Source organism: Anabas testudineus, chromosome 22 (assembly GCF_900324465.2).
Source record: "Anabas testudineus chromosome 22, fAnaTes1.2, whole genome shotgun sequence".
Lineage (NCBI taxonomy): Eukaryota > Metazoa > Chordata > Actinopteri > Anabantiformes > Anabantidae > Anabas > Anabas testudineus.
The window spans coordinates 13558069-13574064 of NC_046630.1; the positions used below are offsets into that span (position 1 = coordinate 13558069).

Genomic DNA, 15996 nt, shown 5'->3' on the forward strand with positions numbered 1-15996 from the left:
TGATTTTCAATAACAACCAATGTCAGGGACGCTAACAGCACACTTTTGGTAATAAATAGATTTTAAAATGTCCATTAGTGAATCATTTCTCTAAATCACCTTTTTAGGTTCCCAACAGTACCAATCATCATCTGTGCCTGGCTTTCACATACTGTACAAAAAATAATCTAAGAAATCTGCAAATATCAATTTGCAACTGAAATAAAAACACAAACGTATGTTTATTTCTTCTTGTTGTTGTTAGTTTTTAAGTGTTAAGACATGCATTGACACTTTGTTATTATGGTAATAGATGTACAGCAGCAACAGCAGTTTAATTTAACTGGAACCTTGTTGTCCAAGACACACATAAATATACATAAACATCCACTCCCACCACTGCAACTTATGTAAAGTAATTTTAGGGTGGAACAAAGCTCCTGGGGGGGCTTTTAGAATGAGCTCCTTACGGTAATAGGACTTCAGTACTCCACATATTGAAGTGGCACTTCTCTAGCCTCTAGCTTGATTTCAGCTTCTCTGTCTGAACAAGTTCAAAGTATTTCAAATTCACTACAGGCACATACAACAGTGGATGGTCAAGAGACAGTGATTTACAGTGCAGCATTCATCAATTATCCGGTGCTATCATTGATGCTGAAGCACGTTAAGCAAACGGTAAAAACTGAACTCCAACCGCTTCACAGAAATGTATTGGCAGAATAGTAGAAAAAGATTTTTCTTTTTAATGGCCTGTGCTCCTTATGTGGAGGACGGGAAAATAAATGCATTTTAAACAACACACACACACAACAAAATCTTTTGTATAAGAACAATGTTTGTTTTTTTCTTTGCCTGTGAACCAGAGTGAACATGAATAAAATCCACTCCAGAGGACGAGTGTAGGAGAAGCTTTTTAATATTTCCTGTCTGCCACCTGTATAAATAAACAACGCACAAAATGATTGTTTTTATTTGCTTTGACTCTTACTCATATAAGACTGACAAGCTATTTTATTGCCAGGGCGTTCGATGCAAGTTCTGTATGAATGTCTATTATGTTGACATGCACTGTATTCTGAGTGGTATATGTGATTTATTAAGATTGTATCTTCTTGGGAGTGACCAAGAAGATTTGAAATAAATGTTCAATGTCACTGGGAAAAACAATTGTCTGTCAAATTCTACATCCTATGTTTTCATGATTTAATACATAATGGACTTGAAAATATATATGACAGTGTTTCTAGACAGATTTCATAATGTCAAAAGCACTAACAGATGACTGGGCCTAAAAAAACCTTAAAAAAAAAAAAACACCTTTTTTTTCATTTAACATTTATAAAACCTGCTCTATGAAGTCAAACTTGGTTTTTCAGCTTTGCTCATCCCTCCGGACAGGAGCTGGCTGTGCTTTTGTAGAGCTGAAAATAGTATTAGTTGTTAAAAACCCTTCAACTAAACAACAAGCTTATAAGTACTGTTTGTTTTTCATGTTTTTTTTTTTTATAAAATTAATAATGCGGCCATGAGTATCCCTCTGCCATGTAGCACCTACAAATATCATTTCCTTTCATATCCCAAAAGAGTGGTTTGCGGTTAGCGCCACTAATCTTTGGAACAGTTTGCATGTCTCAAAGCCAAATCTGAGATCTTAAAACTAAATCAGCTTTTACTTTTAAATCTTTTTTAAATACCCTCCTTTGGGCAGACAGGTGGTACAGAGGAAACGCTGCCATATCCATAGAGGCTCAGGGTACAATTCCTGGTACATTTAATTTGATTGCGGGTTCCAGAGAATACATTTAGTCACATTTTCTGCTGGTGCATCTGAATCTTCACACTGGTCTTTCAGTATTTTATGAACATCCATTTTAATTTCTGTTATTTTTCTGTTTCCTGAATCTGTTTTTGATTCTCTTGTGCAATTGTTTTTCAAATTCAGGCTGATAGCAATTATTATGATTCATATTATTATAAACACCATTTGCCGGAGAACATTAATGAAAAGAAACAAGCTTCACACATAATATTGTAGCGACCCAGAGGTGGGGCATATTGTTCTGTTGGTGTTTGACTGTTCCAGTTCCTGTTATGTGTTATGTGTTATGTGGTTCTTCTAATTGGTTCTTTTATTTTGTAGTGTATATAGTTGTGTGATGTCAGGTGTGCTTCCGGGGGTGGGGAAGAGGAAACCCGGGAGAAACAGGCGGGAGATTGAGTGCTTCCGGAGTGACTGAATGGGGGAGCAGAGACCTGTTGTCACTGTTTGTTCTTCTGATAAAAATAAAAGAGTTGTTCACTTGGAGGCTCGTCACATTGGTGTCAGAAGTGGGATATTTAACCTGTCTTGTTAGACCGGAAAGAGCGAGCCATGGAACGAGAACTGCGGGAGCTGGAGCGAGCTGTGCTGGAAAGCAGCCTGCTTCTGGATAGACTGATGCGGGCGAGACCAACGCGGGGCTGCCGCGATCCAGACCAACCCGACGGCTCCAGCGTCCCCAGGCCTCAATTACACAAAATGAGCAAAGCACGCAGTGGTGAACAACCATCACAAACAGAGACAGTCCCTGACAGCGCTGCACCGAGTCAGACACCCAAAACACCGGTCAAACTCCCGAGGTTCAACGGGCTGACTCCCCTGGAGCCCTACCTCGCTCAAGTCCAGCTCGCCGCGCTGCACGGTGGGTGGAGCGGCAAAGACACGGCGACACAGCTGGCCCTGGCTCTGGAGGGTCCCGCTCTGCAGGTGCTAATTGATGTCGCACCGGAGCAACTGCAGGAGCTACAGGTGATCACCGCGGCGCTGGAGAGACGCTTCGGACAGCGGACCTCGACAGAGCAGGCTCGCGAGCAGCTAGCCAGTCGTCGGCGCAGTGAGGGGGAGAGTCTGGGGACGTTCGCCGCCGATCTGCAACTCTACTCGCGGCGCGGCTACCCCTCATTTCCTGCTGCCGCCCGGGAGGAGCTGAGTTTGCACGCTTTCCTGCGGGGGCTCACGCCGGAGCGGCTCCGCCAACACGTCCGCCTCTCCATGCCTGGCTCTCTGGAAGAGGCGCTCCGTGAAGCAGAGCGGGCCGAGGAGGTACTGAGCCCGAGACCATCACAGCGGAGGCTCCCGGACCAGCCATCGCTGGCGCGGGTAGCCGAGTGCAGCGGTGAGACGGAGACGTCAGAGGAGAACGTCAGCCGAGCTCAACCGGCTGCCGTACCGGCGCGTCGGCCTCGCCGGGAAGACAGCGGCTGTTTCCGCTGTGGTGAACTGGGACATTTTGCCCGTGATTGCCCCGCCCCCTCGCCGAAAGCTAAGGCCGGGTCACCGCAGGGAAACGGCGGCGGAGTGAGGCGGTGAGGGGACACTCACTCCAATCAGACACACCCCTCTCCGGGAACTTTCACACAGTGGGTCGCTGTGGATTTATTAAAGGACTATATGTGGACTGTGTTATAGAGAATCAGCAATGTCGGGCCCTGGTGGATACGGGGTCTACTATCTGCTTGCTGCGACGGGGGTTTCTCCCGGGGACAACCGGTCCACTCCCGGAGGGGTGGACCCCCACTGCAACAGAATTAATGACTGTTACTGGGGAAAAGACTGTGATGCCAGGGAAACGGGCGCTGCAGGTCGCTGTGGGGGAGCAAGAGGTGAGCCATGAGTTTTGGCTTGCTGACATCCGCGATGACTGCATCATCGGCCTGGACCTGCTAACCCGCTGGGGTGCGCGTGTTGACGTGTCGGGGCTCGCCCTTTGCTTCGGCACAGAGACCGTGCCACTTCAGTCGGGCCGGAGAGGGAGCATCAAACCCCGGGGACGCCGGGCTCGTCGGCGCGCTGAGACCAACGCACTCAAGCCGTCACCTCCATCAACCAGCATCCCGACAACAGAGACCGCCGACGCTGTGAGGGAGCTGGGTCAGCGGAGCGGCGCACATCTGGGAGAGCAGCAGAGAGAGCAGCTACAGCAGTTGTTAGCGGAGTTTGTGGACATTTTTGCTGCACGTGATGAAGATTGCACCAGAACAGGGCTGGTGCAACACCACATCAACACCGGTGAGGCCCAGCCCATCCGCCTGCGACCCCACCGGCTGCCTCTCTCCAAACGCCAAGCGGCAGCGGAGCTGATCACCGCCATGGCCGCGAACGGCATCATCGAGCCGTCGGACAGCCCCTGGGCGGCCCCAGTGGTGATGGTGAGGAAGAAAGGGGGTGGCTGGCGGCTCTGTGTGGACTACAGACGCCTTAACGCCGTCACTCTAAAAGACTCTTATCCACTACCCCGCATCGATGACGCTCTGGATTATGTGGCGGGGTCCTGTTGGTTCAGCTCCCTGGACCTGAGGAGCGGTTACTGGCAAGTGGAGCTGGCCCCGGAGGCTCGAGCCAAGACGGCTTTCACCATCGGCCAGGGACTGTGGCAGTTCCGGGTCATGCCATTTGGACTGTGTAACGCCCCCGCCACCTTTGAGCGCCTCATGGAGCGGGTGCTGAAAGACATTCCCCGGAGCCGCTGTGTGGTGTATCTGGACGATCTGTTGGTGCACGCCAGAGACTTTGAGGGTGCGCTTGCAAACCTGCGGGAGGTCTTCACCGTCATCCGTCAGGCTGGGCTCCGGCTGAACCCGGCAAAGTGCAATCTGCTGGCCAGAGAAACGGCGTTCCTGGGGCACGTGGTCAGCGAACACGGGGTGTCCACAGATCCGGCCAAGGTATCGGCAGTCCGGGACTGGCCGGCGCCCACCACCGCCAGTGAGCTGAGGAGCTTCCTGGGGCTAGCCTCCTATTACCGGAGGTTCGTCCGGGGCTTCGCCACTATCGCCAGCCCGCTGCATCGGCTGACAGAAAAGGGCAAGCGATTCGAGTGGTCCAGCGCCTGCACCACTGCCTTCCAGCAGCTGAAGGCGGCCTTGGCCGACGCTCCGGTCCTGGCTCTCCCCGATCCCCAGCAGCCTTTCATCCTCGACACCGATGCCAGCAACGTGGGGGTCGGAGCCGTCCTCTCCCAGGGGGGGGAGGCAGGTGAGAGAGCGGTGGCTTTCTACAGCTGCAGTCTGAACCGAGCAGAGCGCAACTACTGTGTGACCAGGCGGGAGTTGCTGGCAGTGGTCCTGGCTGTGCGGCACTACAGACCCTACCTGCTTGGCAACCGGTTCACTCTGCGCACTGACCATGCGTCTCTCACTTGGCTGCTCAACTTCCGGCAGCCTGAGGGTCAGGTGGCGAGGTGGCTGGAGGTGTTGCAGGAGTACGACTTCGAGATCCAACATCGGCCGGGGCGGCAGCACAGCAACGCTGATGCCCTCTCCAGGCGACCCTGCGCTGCAGAGGAGTGTCGTCACTGCCAGCGTCAGGAGGAGAGGGAGCGGGGACCCGAGGCAGCCACCGCCCGCCTAGGAGTCGACAGCGCAGAGGCAGAGCAGCTGTTCACTGGGGAACAGTTACGCCATCATCAGGGGGCCGATCCTGTGCTATTAATGGTGAGAGGCTGGCTGGAAGCTCAGCAGCGTCCAGACTGGCCAGCAGTGTCTGCAGAGGAGCCTGAGGTGAAGGTCCTCCATTCTCAGTGGGGCAATTTGGAGCTTCACGACGGCGTGCTGTACCGACGGTGGCGAGCGCCAGACCAGGGGTCGGACAAGCTGCAGCTTCTGGTTCCTCGCGCCCTGCGGCCCGAGGTCCTCCAACTGGTCCATGGAACGGCAGGAGCTGGTCACTACGGCAACACCAAAACGATTCGCCGTCTTAGGCAGAGGTTCTACTGGCCTGGCTGTCGTCAGGATGTGGAGCTCCACGTCCAATGCTGTGACACCTGCACCGCCCAGAAAGGACCCTGTCAGCGCTCCAGGGGTCCGCTGCAGCAGTATCTGGTGGGAGCCCCGATGGAGAGGGTCGGGGTGGACATTCTAGGGCCGTTTCCCCTCACAGAGTCCGGTAACCGCTACGTCCTCGTTGCAATGGATTATTTCACTAAGTGGCCAGAGGCGTATGCGGTGCCGGACCAGAGCGCTATCACATCAGCGCAGAAACTGGTGGACGAGATGTTCACCAGATTTGGGGTTCCTGCAGAGCTCCATAGTGACCAGGGGCGTAACTTCGAGAGCCGGCTGTTTAGTGAGGTGTGCCAGAGGATGGGAGTGAGGAAAACACGGACCACTCCACTTCACCCACAGAGCGACGGGCTGGTGGAGCGTTTCAACCGCACCCTGGCCACCCAGCTTGCCATCCTGACCAGCCATCACCAGCGAGATTGGGATCAGCACCTGCCTCTGGTCCTCTGGTCATACCGGACTGCTGTACAGGAGTCCAGCCAGTGCACCCCTGCTGCACTGATGTTTGGCAGAGAGCTCCGCACCCCAGTCGACTTGGTCTTTGGATCGCCGCCAGAACCGGAGATCGCTGGCGGCCCGGAGATGGACTATTACAGGCGCCTTAGAGAGAGACTCAGACTGGTGCATGATTTGACCCGACGCGCACAGAAGGACGCTGGGGTCAAGCAGAAAAGAGCATATGACGCTCGCTGCCAGGGGCGCACATTTGCACCCGGGGACAAAGTGTGGGTGTATTGCCCGGTGAGAAAGAGGGGGATCTCACCGAAGCTCTGCAGCCACTGGCAGGGGCCGGGGGAGGTGTTGGAACGGCTGTCGGAGGTGGTCTTTCGGGTTCAGATGCCTGGTCGGCGGCGGAGGGTGGTGCTGCACCGGGACCGGCTGGCACCCTACCACCCGCTTGCCCCGACTGGGGATGATGACGAGGGTGAGGACGACCCTCCACCTGTCATCCCCGGTGACAGTGACAGAGACACTACAGGACTTGGGACATTTTCAGACGCTGGGGGTGGGGATCAGGAGAGACCGGCGCGTCAACGGCGCCGGCCTGATCATTTAAGGGACTTTGTTGCATGGACTGAGGTTAGTGGGGACACTTAAACCTCTTAGCGGGGGGCTGTGTAGCGACCCAGAGGTGGGGCATATTGTTCTGTTGGTGTTTGACTGTTCCAGTTCCTGTTATGTGTTATGTGTTATGTGGTTCTTCTAATTGGTTCTTTTATTTTGTAGTGTATATAGTTGTGTGATGTCAGGTGTGCTTCCGGGGGTGGGGAAGAGGAAACCCGGGAGAAACAGGCGGGAGATTGAGTGCTTCCGGAGTGACTGAATGGGGGAGCAGAGACCTGTTGTCACTGTTTGTTCTTCTGATAAAAATAAAAGAGTTGTTCACTTGGAGGCTCGTCACAATATATATGAGCCTGCTTAGTTGAGGACACTGTCATAAAACAACGTCAAACGAAATGTCATGTTATGTTGGATGCTCTGACATCTCTGTTAAAGATTATTTCTGTTAACCCTGAAAAACCATGTTTCAATTAACACAGCATTACAACTAAGAGTTTAAAGCACACACACACAACAATGTATCACTATACCTGAGGCCACTCATTGACATAACGCATTCCCTAGACCCTTTCCTTAACCCTGATCATAACAATTAAAGACCTAATAAAACCTAAACTGAACCCTTTGAGTCTTTGGCTAACATGTCCTGACAAGACCAAGATGACACCACAAGTATACTATTTGAACAAAATTTGTCCACACAAGAAAATAAAGACACACACTCACATGCACAGCGTAGATAAGCCATAGACATTAATGAATGTTATTTGGATTTTTAACGCCACAGTGTTAACTTGACTAATGGAAAAGCCCATTAAGGAGAGCTGACAGTGTGAATGCAAAATACATTAAGTACAAATTACATTGTTAACAATTAAAATCAAACACTGTCTCCATAATCAAACAACACCCCACGAAGCCACACAAATTACTTCTGACATGATGATTGTGACATGATTCAATGACACATAAAGATCTTAGACAGTTTTAATTCGACCTCTGGATTTCAACCTTAGCAATTCTAGAGGTCTTTAGCCAACTTGACACCATCTGCTACAATAAATATTAAAACGCATGTTTAACAGCCAACAAACTCCACATTTACTCTGGGCAATGGGTTTCCCTGTAATTATATGATCTGGCCAAAGAGAATGAGCTGCATTTCTGTGGGGAACAGTGTGAAAACGAATCACCCAGATGAGTAAATGGCTGTTTTAACCTTCTGTTAAATAAAACTGAGTGAGTGAAGCGTCTTTTTTTTTTTTTTTTTTGCCAGCAGACATGCTGTGAGACAAAATATTCAGATGCAATAATTATCATAATGCTGTGGCTTCACAACAAGTCTGACTGCGACTGGAAGTGGTAAAGCTGAGAAGTTTGAAGCCTTCAGCACTCACAGACACACAGACGGCAGAACTTTACGCCACTGAACAAAAGAAATAAAACATATTTTTTCCCGTCTTTCTCCTTTGGACCACTGATGAATGACTCATGTAATAGATCTGAATAAGTAATGGAACCAGCTGGGGAAGTGCCTTTTTGTGGATTGACTGATTGATCGGTTCACTGATCATAAAATGTTCCTGGATTGGCCAGTGAATGGTAATAACTGCTAACATAGGATCTATAAATATCTTTTCTTCTCAGGAGGAACAGTCTGTTCTTATTGTAACTGTCTAATCCAGTTACAATAAGAACACATAAGTAACCAGTAAAGTAACAAAAAAAAAACAAACATCTGAAATGGTAATGTGATATTTCTAGCAGTAGATCAATGGAATAATCTTAATTCGTGCATGTGCACTCATTACTCGCGGCTTTGCAGTCGAGTCATGAGGCAGTGATACAGTAAAAGAGCGTTGTGAATCATTAGTGGCAGTGCAGGTTAAGGAAACTGTCTTTCAAGGTAGACACATGATAGTTAAGATGCTTGCATGTAGGCGGGCGCTGAGGTGTGTGCATGCAGCAACATTATGATTCAAGATTTCAACGGATAATTCACCTTGATGCTGTGGAGGCAGTTAACGGTGGTTCTGAACCGTGCTGACAACGTTTTACTGTTTAAAATGTTCCTTTCAGAGGTGCACAGTCGTCTTCCGTTAGAACTAACAAGGATTTGCAGCCTGGCTCCAGGACATTTCATGAGGGTGGATAATTGCCATATTGGGGGCTTGAACTTGGATCCTCAGTTGAAAGATCTTGCTTGTCATTAGGCTGCTATGATGTGCTAAGTTTCAAACAGAAAGAATAAAATGTAATTGCTTGTTGTTTAAAGTACTTCCGACTTTAGACTTTTAATTGGCATCGGGCTTCCTTTGACTTCATTTATTTTAAATGAGGTTTTTATGATGTTTATTTAACCTTGGGCATGGCAATCATCCCTGTCAGTGACTCATATCCAGGGAACAAAACTCCACTAAAACTGCTGAGCAAAACTGTTTGGTTGTGCGGGAAACAGTAGTCAATTTCATTATGAAGCCAGTATTAGCCAGTAGTCCAGCAGTTATTAATCACTGATGTGTGGTCTATTTTTCCATCCTCATATTGCATTATATCGCTGCTGTAGCAACATGATCATCTTCTAATTACCTTCTTTAGTACGCGAACTGTTTTATCTTTTGGATGAGTCATGATTAAAGGCCAAAGAGATCAAATAAAGGGCGCCTCAAGAAGAATTTTTAAATTCTCTCACAGCTGTTTAAAGCCAGACAAAAAAACATCAATAGCAGCCCCGAGGAAACGTGAATAGCAAACTTCAAAATAAAGGTACGAGCTAAATTTGCAGTGGATTAGTGTTGGGGGGGGTTTCATGGTTTATTAGAATGGCATATATTATATACAGTATAATATGGACATGTGCCAGTTGGGAAGTTATTTGTAAACACAAAAAGCTGCTGGACATGTCAAATATTTATTTTATGAACATTTTGTATTAGATGCATGTTTTCTAACCCAATTTTTGAACATGAAGTAGACTATAACAAATAAGTAATTAGGAGAACTACCTAAATCTTTTCATTCCCGAACCACTGAAAAAAAAAAAGGTTCTTATTAGTCAACTAATTTAAGTTAACTAAGCCCAGCTCCATTTTCATCCAGTTAAACCATAAATTAACTGAACTAACTGCACTGTGGTCTGTAAAATGCTAAAAACAGGCTTTCAGGTTTTGTTGACTGCCAACAGAGGCACAGCATCATATGTGACATGATGATCTATATCATCAGAACATGTTGGTTGGTAAGATATGAATATAACATAGGCCACGCTTACTTATCAGTCATTAAATTAAATAATAAATAAAATAAACTGATCTGAGATTTTAAAGTTGTTGTTTTTTTTTATTTTCTTCCAGCAGTGGGGATTTTATTTTGGGAGGTTCGTCCGGAAGTTGATGGGGTTACCGTGGCTGGCTCGGGGCTGATGTGCTCGCGACACAAACGCGCGCAGCTGCTCGAGACTCAGCGGCGGAGCGGGCAGCTCGCGCGTCTCCCTCCACGGAGACCTGACTTCACACAGGAACACGCAGCAGCAGCAGCAGCTGTCGTGCGTGAAATCCCCGCAAACAAGCCGCCGTGACGCTTCTGAAATGTTTCTTTTTATTTCCCCCGCGCGGCTTTTGATGTGCTTCACGTGCCTGCGCTCCACGGTGAGGTAGACCTCCTCCTCTTCCTCCTCCTCTTCTTCTTCTTCTTCTTCTTCTTCTTCTTCTTCTTCTTCACCTTTCGCTCAAGTGTCGGTGATTTCTCCCGTGGATGCGGCTGTCGGGGTCGGTGTCTGAGCCCTGCAGGATCAGCCTGTCGTAGGGCGTCAGGACTTCTCCGGGTCTTCACGAGTGCAGGAGGAATATTAGTCCCGAGATGCTGCTGTTGGTGCCCATATTGTGCTTTTTACCTCTGACCGGAGCGGCTCCTTCTCTGACGAGCGAGCAGCTGGACATGGGGGTGGTAAGTTTGCTGCCATTTCTACCCACTTAAAAGTTGTTTTTCCGCCTGCCGGCAGCGGTGTTGTCCGTCCCTCCGTAGCCTCGCCCGGGGTGGCACGGCGTCCTAATGGGGCTCTCAAACCTCCAGGAGAGCAGCAAACGCTGTGTTTCTTCCAACACTTGCTCTGAATCTTAACGCCGCGCCGCAGTCCGCTGGATGTGTCGGTGAGACGCTGCAAGGCGCACGACGGGAAACTAAGATGTAGATACAGAGCAGCTTCTTGTCTCATCCACCCCCACCCCCCCACTGGGGCAGATTCAATCCATAAGACAGTGTGGGTTATTTTAAATAGACATTTGTCCATCTCATGTCAACTTGGGACAGTTGTGTTTAAATGAGCTAAACTATAATCGAGCAACATATTCTGCTCCACACGTCCACTACAACTGGGCAACATCTGAATCAATATGAGCTGTGATTACTAATGATAAACCACACTGATCAAATATCTCATATCAATGATTTTTTTTTTTTTTGTGTGTGTGTGTGTGTGTCTTATGTTTTCATGTATGTGTTTTGCATGATTAATGCAGGAAGCTGTTTAGAAATCACATGTGCCATATGGTCAAACGGAGTTAAAGGCAAAGCAAGAGTTGTAAATGAACTGTGTGCAAGCTTATACAGTATGCAGTTTTTCTGATACAGTTTGCGAGCATATTCAGCATGTCCTCTGATAAAATTTTAGTAAGTCATCATTATTTCATCCCCACTGAAGCTGCATTTTCTCCGGTGTCACTTCTCAGGGTAACGTCTCTTTATGTTGCTGATCTGTCTTGGTTTCTTTCAGCGCTCCAACTCTTCTTACTGAAGCAAGAGCAATAAAATGGATCTGTTTCTGTTTCTTTGCTTTTTTTTTTCTTTGCTTTAAGGAATTTTCTTCCACGTTGAGGCGATGGATCCTTTAAACTAAACTAAACCAAAGCTGAGTGTGGGCGAGACAAAATGTGTACTTAGCTTGCATGCTTTGTATTTGTTTACCTGAATTTGTAAATCTAAAGAAATGAAAGCAAACGGCACGCACAGTATGCCCATTAAGACCACATTTTCTGTCAGTGTGAATAACCCAGTGTTGGGGACTGGACAGGGATCAGCACGGGAAAAATATTCCACTGACAATGATCTACAGGTGTCAGAACACACCATGCATAGCAACTTGCTGTGTCTGGGGCTGCACAGCCGCAGAGTGGTCCGTACTGACCTTAGCCAGTCTTTACATCTGGATACTGATGTTTACTTTAATTGTTGGTTTCACTGAGGAATACCAATCACTCTGTTATTTAACACACATTTGTTTGCAAAAAAATAGAAGTGCAGTTCACCTAGCACATAATCCGGGGTAAAGATAGTAGGTTTTGCTGTTGTATAAAGGTGTGTCTTGCATCAAGTTTTTATTTCTTTTTATGGAGCTTTGGCTGAATTGTGCCACTACAGACTCAGCTGTATCAGGTGGTAACAGCAGTGATTTTCTTCCATTTACCGTGGCAGAGAAAATAACACTCAAGGTGGTGGCTTTGCAACATTTTCTAGATAGAGATGTATGATACACACAGTGCAGAGTGGTACTACAGCCTTCACCTGTAGTCTGAGCACTATTATTCTTGTTGTGATTCCTTGCCTTTAAATGTAAAGTTACTCCAGTTCAGTGATGGATACACAGTTGAAAATATCCGTATTGGTACTTTGTTTTTCCATTAATATGCCTGTTAGTGGGGTTCACATAGTTCATTCAGTAAAAGTTACCAAACAAGTGAAGTTTAGGTAGATTTAAGTAAATCCTTTAGAACAACACTATCTGTACACGTTGACTTTCAAACTGGCAGGTAAATACGTTTTTAATTAAGTTGTTATTGGAAGAAAATCTCTTGAAACAGTCTCTGTGTAGGATTTTGGCATCTTTGCAAAAAAAGGTACAATATTTAGTACATATATTTAAAGACAAAAGCAAACCAGGGAGGCAAACCATTCTACCCTTCCCAACCTTTGCTTCATTACATTCCACACAGCCCATCGCCTATATCATTGATGTGTGCTGTGTGTCTCAGATAATCTAGGAATTTAACCTTGCTAACCTGTGAATGAGCCAAAGCGACATCTTCAGCAGCAAATACGAGCCCGAAACCTCTGCATTGGCACATTCACATACTGATGGACAACCATGAGCACCTATCACTGACTTTGACCTTCTCCGATTGGTCAGAAACTTGAGAAGAAAATATTCAGTGCTGCTTCCTGACTGTTCAGTGAGTCTTGTGTCCTTTGCAGCAGCACCCTCCATGTTCCTTTCTTTATATGCTTCTGTCAAAGTTTCTATGGGGATGATATGAGCACACTGACCATTAGCCATAGTGTACTGATCATTGATAACAAGGTTGTCTAAGAAGAAGAAGACATGCTATCCCCAGTACCACAGTATATTTCTCACTGTGTCCATACACAAATGTAACTTACTGTACTCTTTAAGTCTACCCCAAAAGGCTTCATGTGCCTAGAAACCACAAAGGCATGAAAGTGCCCTTCAAGTTTATCATTTTGAACCAGTCACCCAGCTTGACTACTTCTTATGAGTAAAAATTTGGCATGATCTTTTCACTGTGCCTGCAGGTTCCGGACAGGTCTCATATTTCCATGTCCTCTGAGTGCAAAGAACTAGCTGTAATACAGACCGTTTCTAGCAGCTCCATGTCTGCTCGTCAGGGGGCCGCATTTGACTCACTCACTCTGGAGATCGGGAAAAGTAGATGGCCAAAGTTTATAGCTGTATCTAAACAAAACAAACTAAAATATGTGGTCCTATTAAATGCTACAAAGGCCCATATAGAGGGGAAAGCAGATGGTACTGTAAGTAGAGCTGGAGCACCTTTTTGCCTGAGGATTAAGGGGGTGGGGGTGTAGACAGAGAAACAGTTTGGTTTCATTATTCACTGTAAAAACAGAGATTCCCATGTTTGATCAATGATAGTGCAGACAATTTATCTAGACAATATAATCGAACTGCAGTTCCTGCAGTAGTTTATCATGAAAGACAGGAAGAGTATCAGTGTAGACCGCTCCATTGATGATTAGTTGCCCAGTGACTGATTTCATGTCACCCAGGAGCCAGAGGGCACACAGGGATCATCATTCTGTGTCACTGGAGGGATTGTAAAGTACAGACACGGTCAGATGATTGTTGACATTGTTCTTTCTCCACAGTGGATATACTCTGTATGTGTGTACATGCGATTGTGGGGGTTTGCCAGTGTGAGTCCAAATATAACGGCTGTTCACTGAAGAATTGAGACATATAAACAACCAAATAACCACTTAACAATCTTCTGATCTCCATCCAGTTGCACAATTCATAGCTGGAATGCTTCGCCACCTGGCATTTAGTTGAGATTGTAAGTGTTATGTATGACATGTGTCCTCATAACAACCACAAACTCCAGGGTCCTTAAGGAACTCAACCACACACTCTTGCACATATCAGAGGAATTCATTTTATAGCTTTGCTGCTCTATGACTTGATATATCACTGCATAGCGCTGATTTGCCATTTCAGCACTTGGGGGAACTGAGTGAACTAAACGTAATGCACTCTATGTTTTCTTCTCATCATGTTACATTCCTTGTGAGGAGTATTTTCTGCTCTGAAACAGAACTGCCAAGGTTCCCTAAAGAGCTATTCACTTGAATACACATGGCTTCCCTTTGGCCCAGTGAGAGTGAGGCCAGATTAGCAGCTGATAAATTACATAAATGACTGTACGTTCAGCCACCTGTAGAGTTTTTTCTTCATTAAAGAAACAAAACTATTATATGTTTGAGTAATGATCCTACACCTTTAAGACTGTTTGATTATGTATGTGCCTGAAAGGACAGCCACACCCTGCCAGTCCATTTCTCACTCTCATTTTGCTGTTTAATTTCTTCTATGAGAATGCCATCTGGCATCAGTTCCTCTGGAGCAGTAGGCACTCCCCTTCTGCTCCCATATCTCCACCACTCATTCTTCCCCCTGCTAGGAAACAAACAAAAAAAAGATTAATTCTTCTTATGGAGTCTTGAAATTGCATCGAGAAGCAACAACAAAACCCGAAAAAACAAATATTATTTTCAGGAATTTGAGGGAAGATGCATTTCATAAAAATGAAGTTTAGCAGTCTGGAGGAAAACGGTTTATTTTGATATTAACGAGTCCCCGCTGGATCCTTTTTGTGAACCAAAGTCAATTCAATGATCAATTCTTATGCAATGTGCAATCCAATCTCTGTCTTTTGGGGAAATCAGTATGGTTAAAATTAAAAGTTGCTGGAAAAGAAAATATAGACAGGGCTCAGCAATACCCATAACATTTTCAGTAATTAGATAAATAATTAAACTACATATTGTGTTAATAAGAGAACTATAATATTGTTTCAGCACCAAAAAGAATTTGGTACCAAAAATAAAATTCCTTATCATAAAAATATCACTCACTCAATCTGCTGTTTGAAGCCCAACTAATTTTCTCATTAATCCTTCGGGCTTACACCTAACAGTGGTTCAGGAACGTGAAAATGAGAAAATGTTAATTTTAATAATTCAGTTTTTGTTCAGAAAAATATAATAGTGAAATCATAAAATTCCTGTGGTCTGTTTCTCACACAACCAGTCTGTCTGCAAGCAGAAGCACTACCCTCATTAGTGGAGTGTTTGCTTGAAATGTGTGTGCATTTCACCAGTCCCTTCATTTTCTTAGTTTCTCCCCTTCCATTTCCCTCCTGTACTTCACGTAGGAGGCTTTCTTCTACCCGCACATCACAGTTCTTATGATTTAAACCCAGAGGCCCAGATATAGAAGGGACTGAAAGAAAACTGGATCCAGGCAGTCAAGGCAAAGTACAATGGAGGGATTGCTACACTCAAATAACCAAGGGTCAAGAAAAGAAGGCATATGCTAAATGAAAGAAGATTCTTTCACATATAACAGGAAATAAGAACGCAAGTTTCCAAGTACATCTGTTATTATGCTTTCAGACTAGATCATTAGGATACTTTTAGCATCACTGTCCCACTTTCATCAAGCCGGGTGACCTTCTATCTCTAGAAATGCATCATGGGACTCATATATAGGGCGAGGAGATTATTTCAGGAACAATGTGAGAGAGGACTCGCATGTTGGAGATA

At 46.2% G+C, this 15996-nt stretch overlaps 1 protein-coding gene across 1 annotated transcript in view; it reads left to right on the forward strand.

The window, feature by feature from the left end:
• Positions 1 to 10545: 10545 nt before the first annotated feature.
• Positions 10546 to 15996, forward strand: part of mmp17a (matrix metallopeptidase 17a) — a 62922-nt gene continuing 57471 nt past the window's right edge. The window contains exon 1 of the mRNA XM_026339104.1: positions 10546 to 10809. Coding sequence (XP_026194889.1) covers positions 10723 to 10809 — 87 coding nt within the window. The 5' untranslated portion in view covers positions 10546 to 10722. The remainder of the gene's footprint in view (positions 10810 to 15996) is intronic.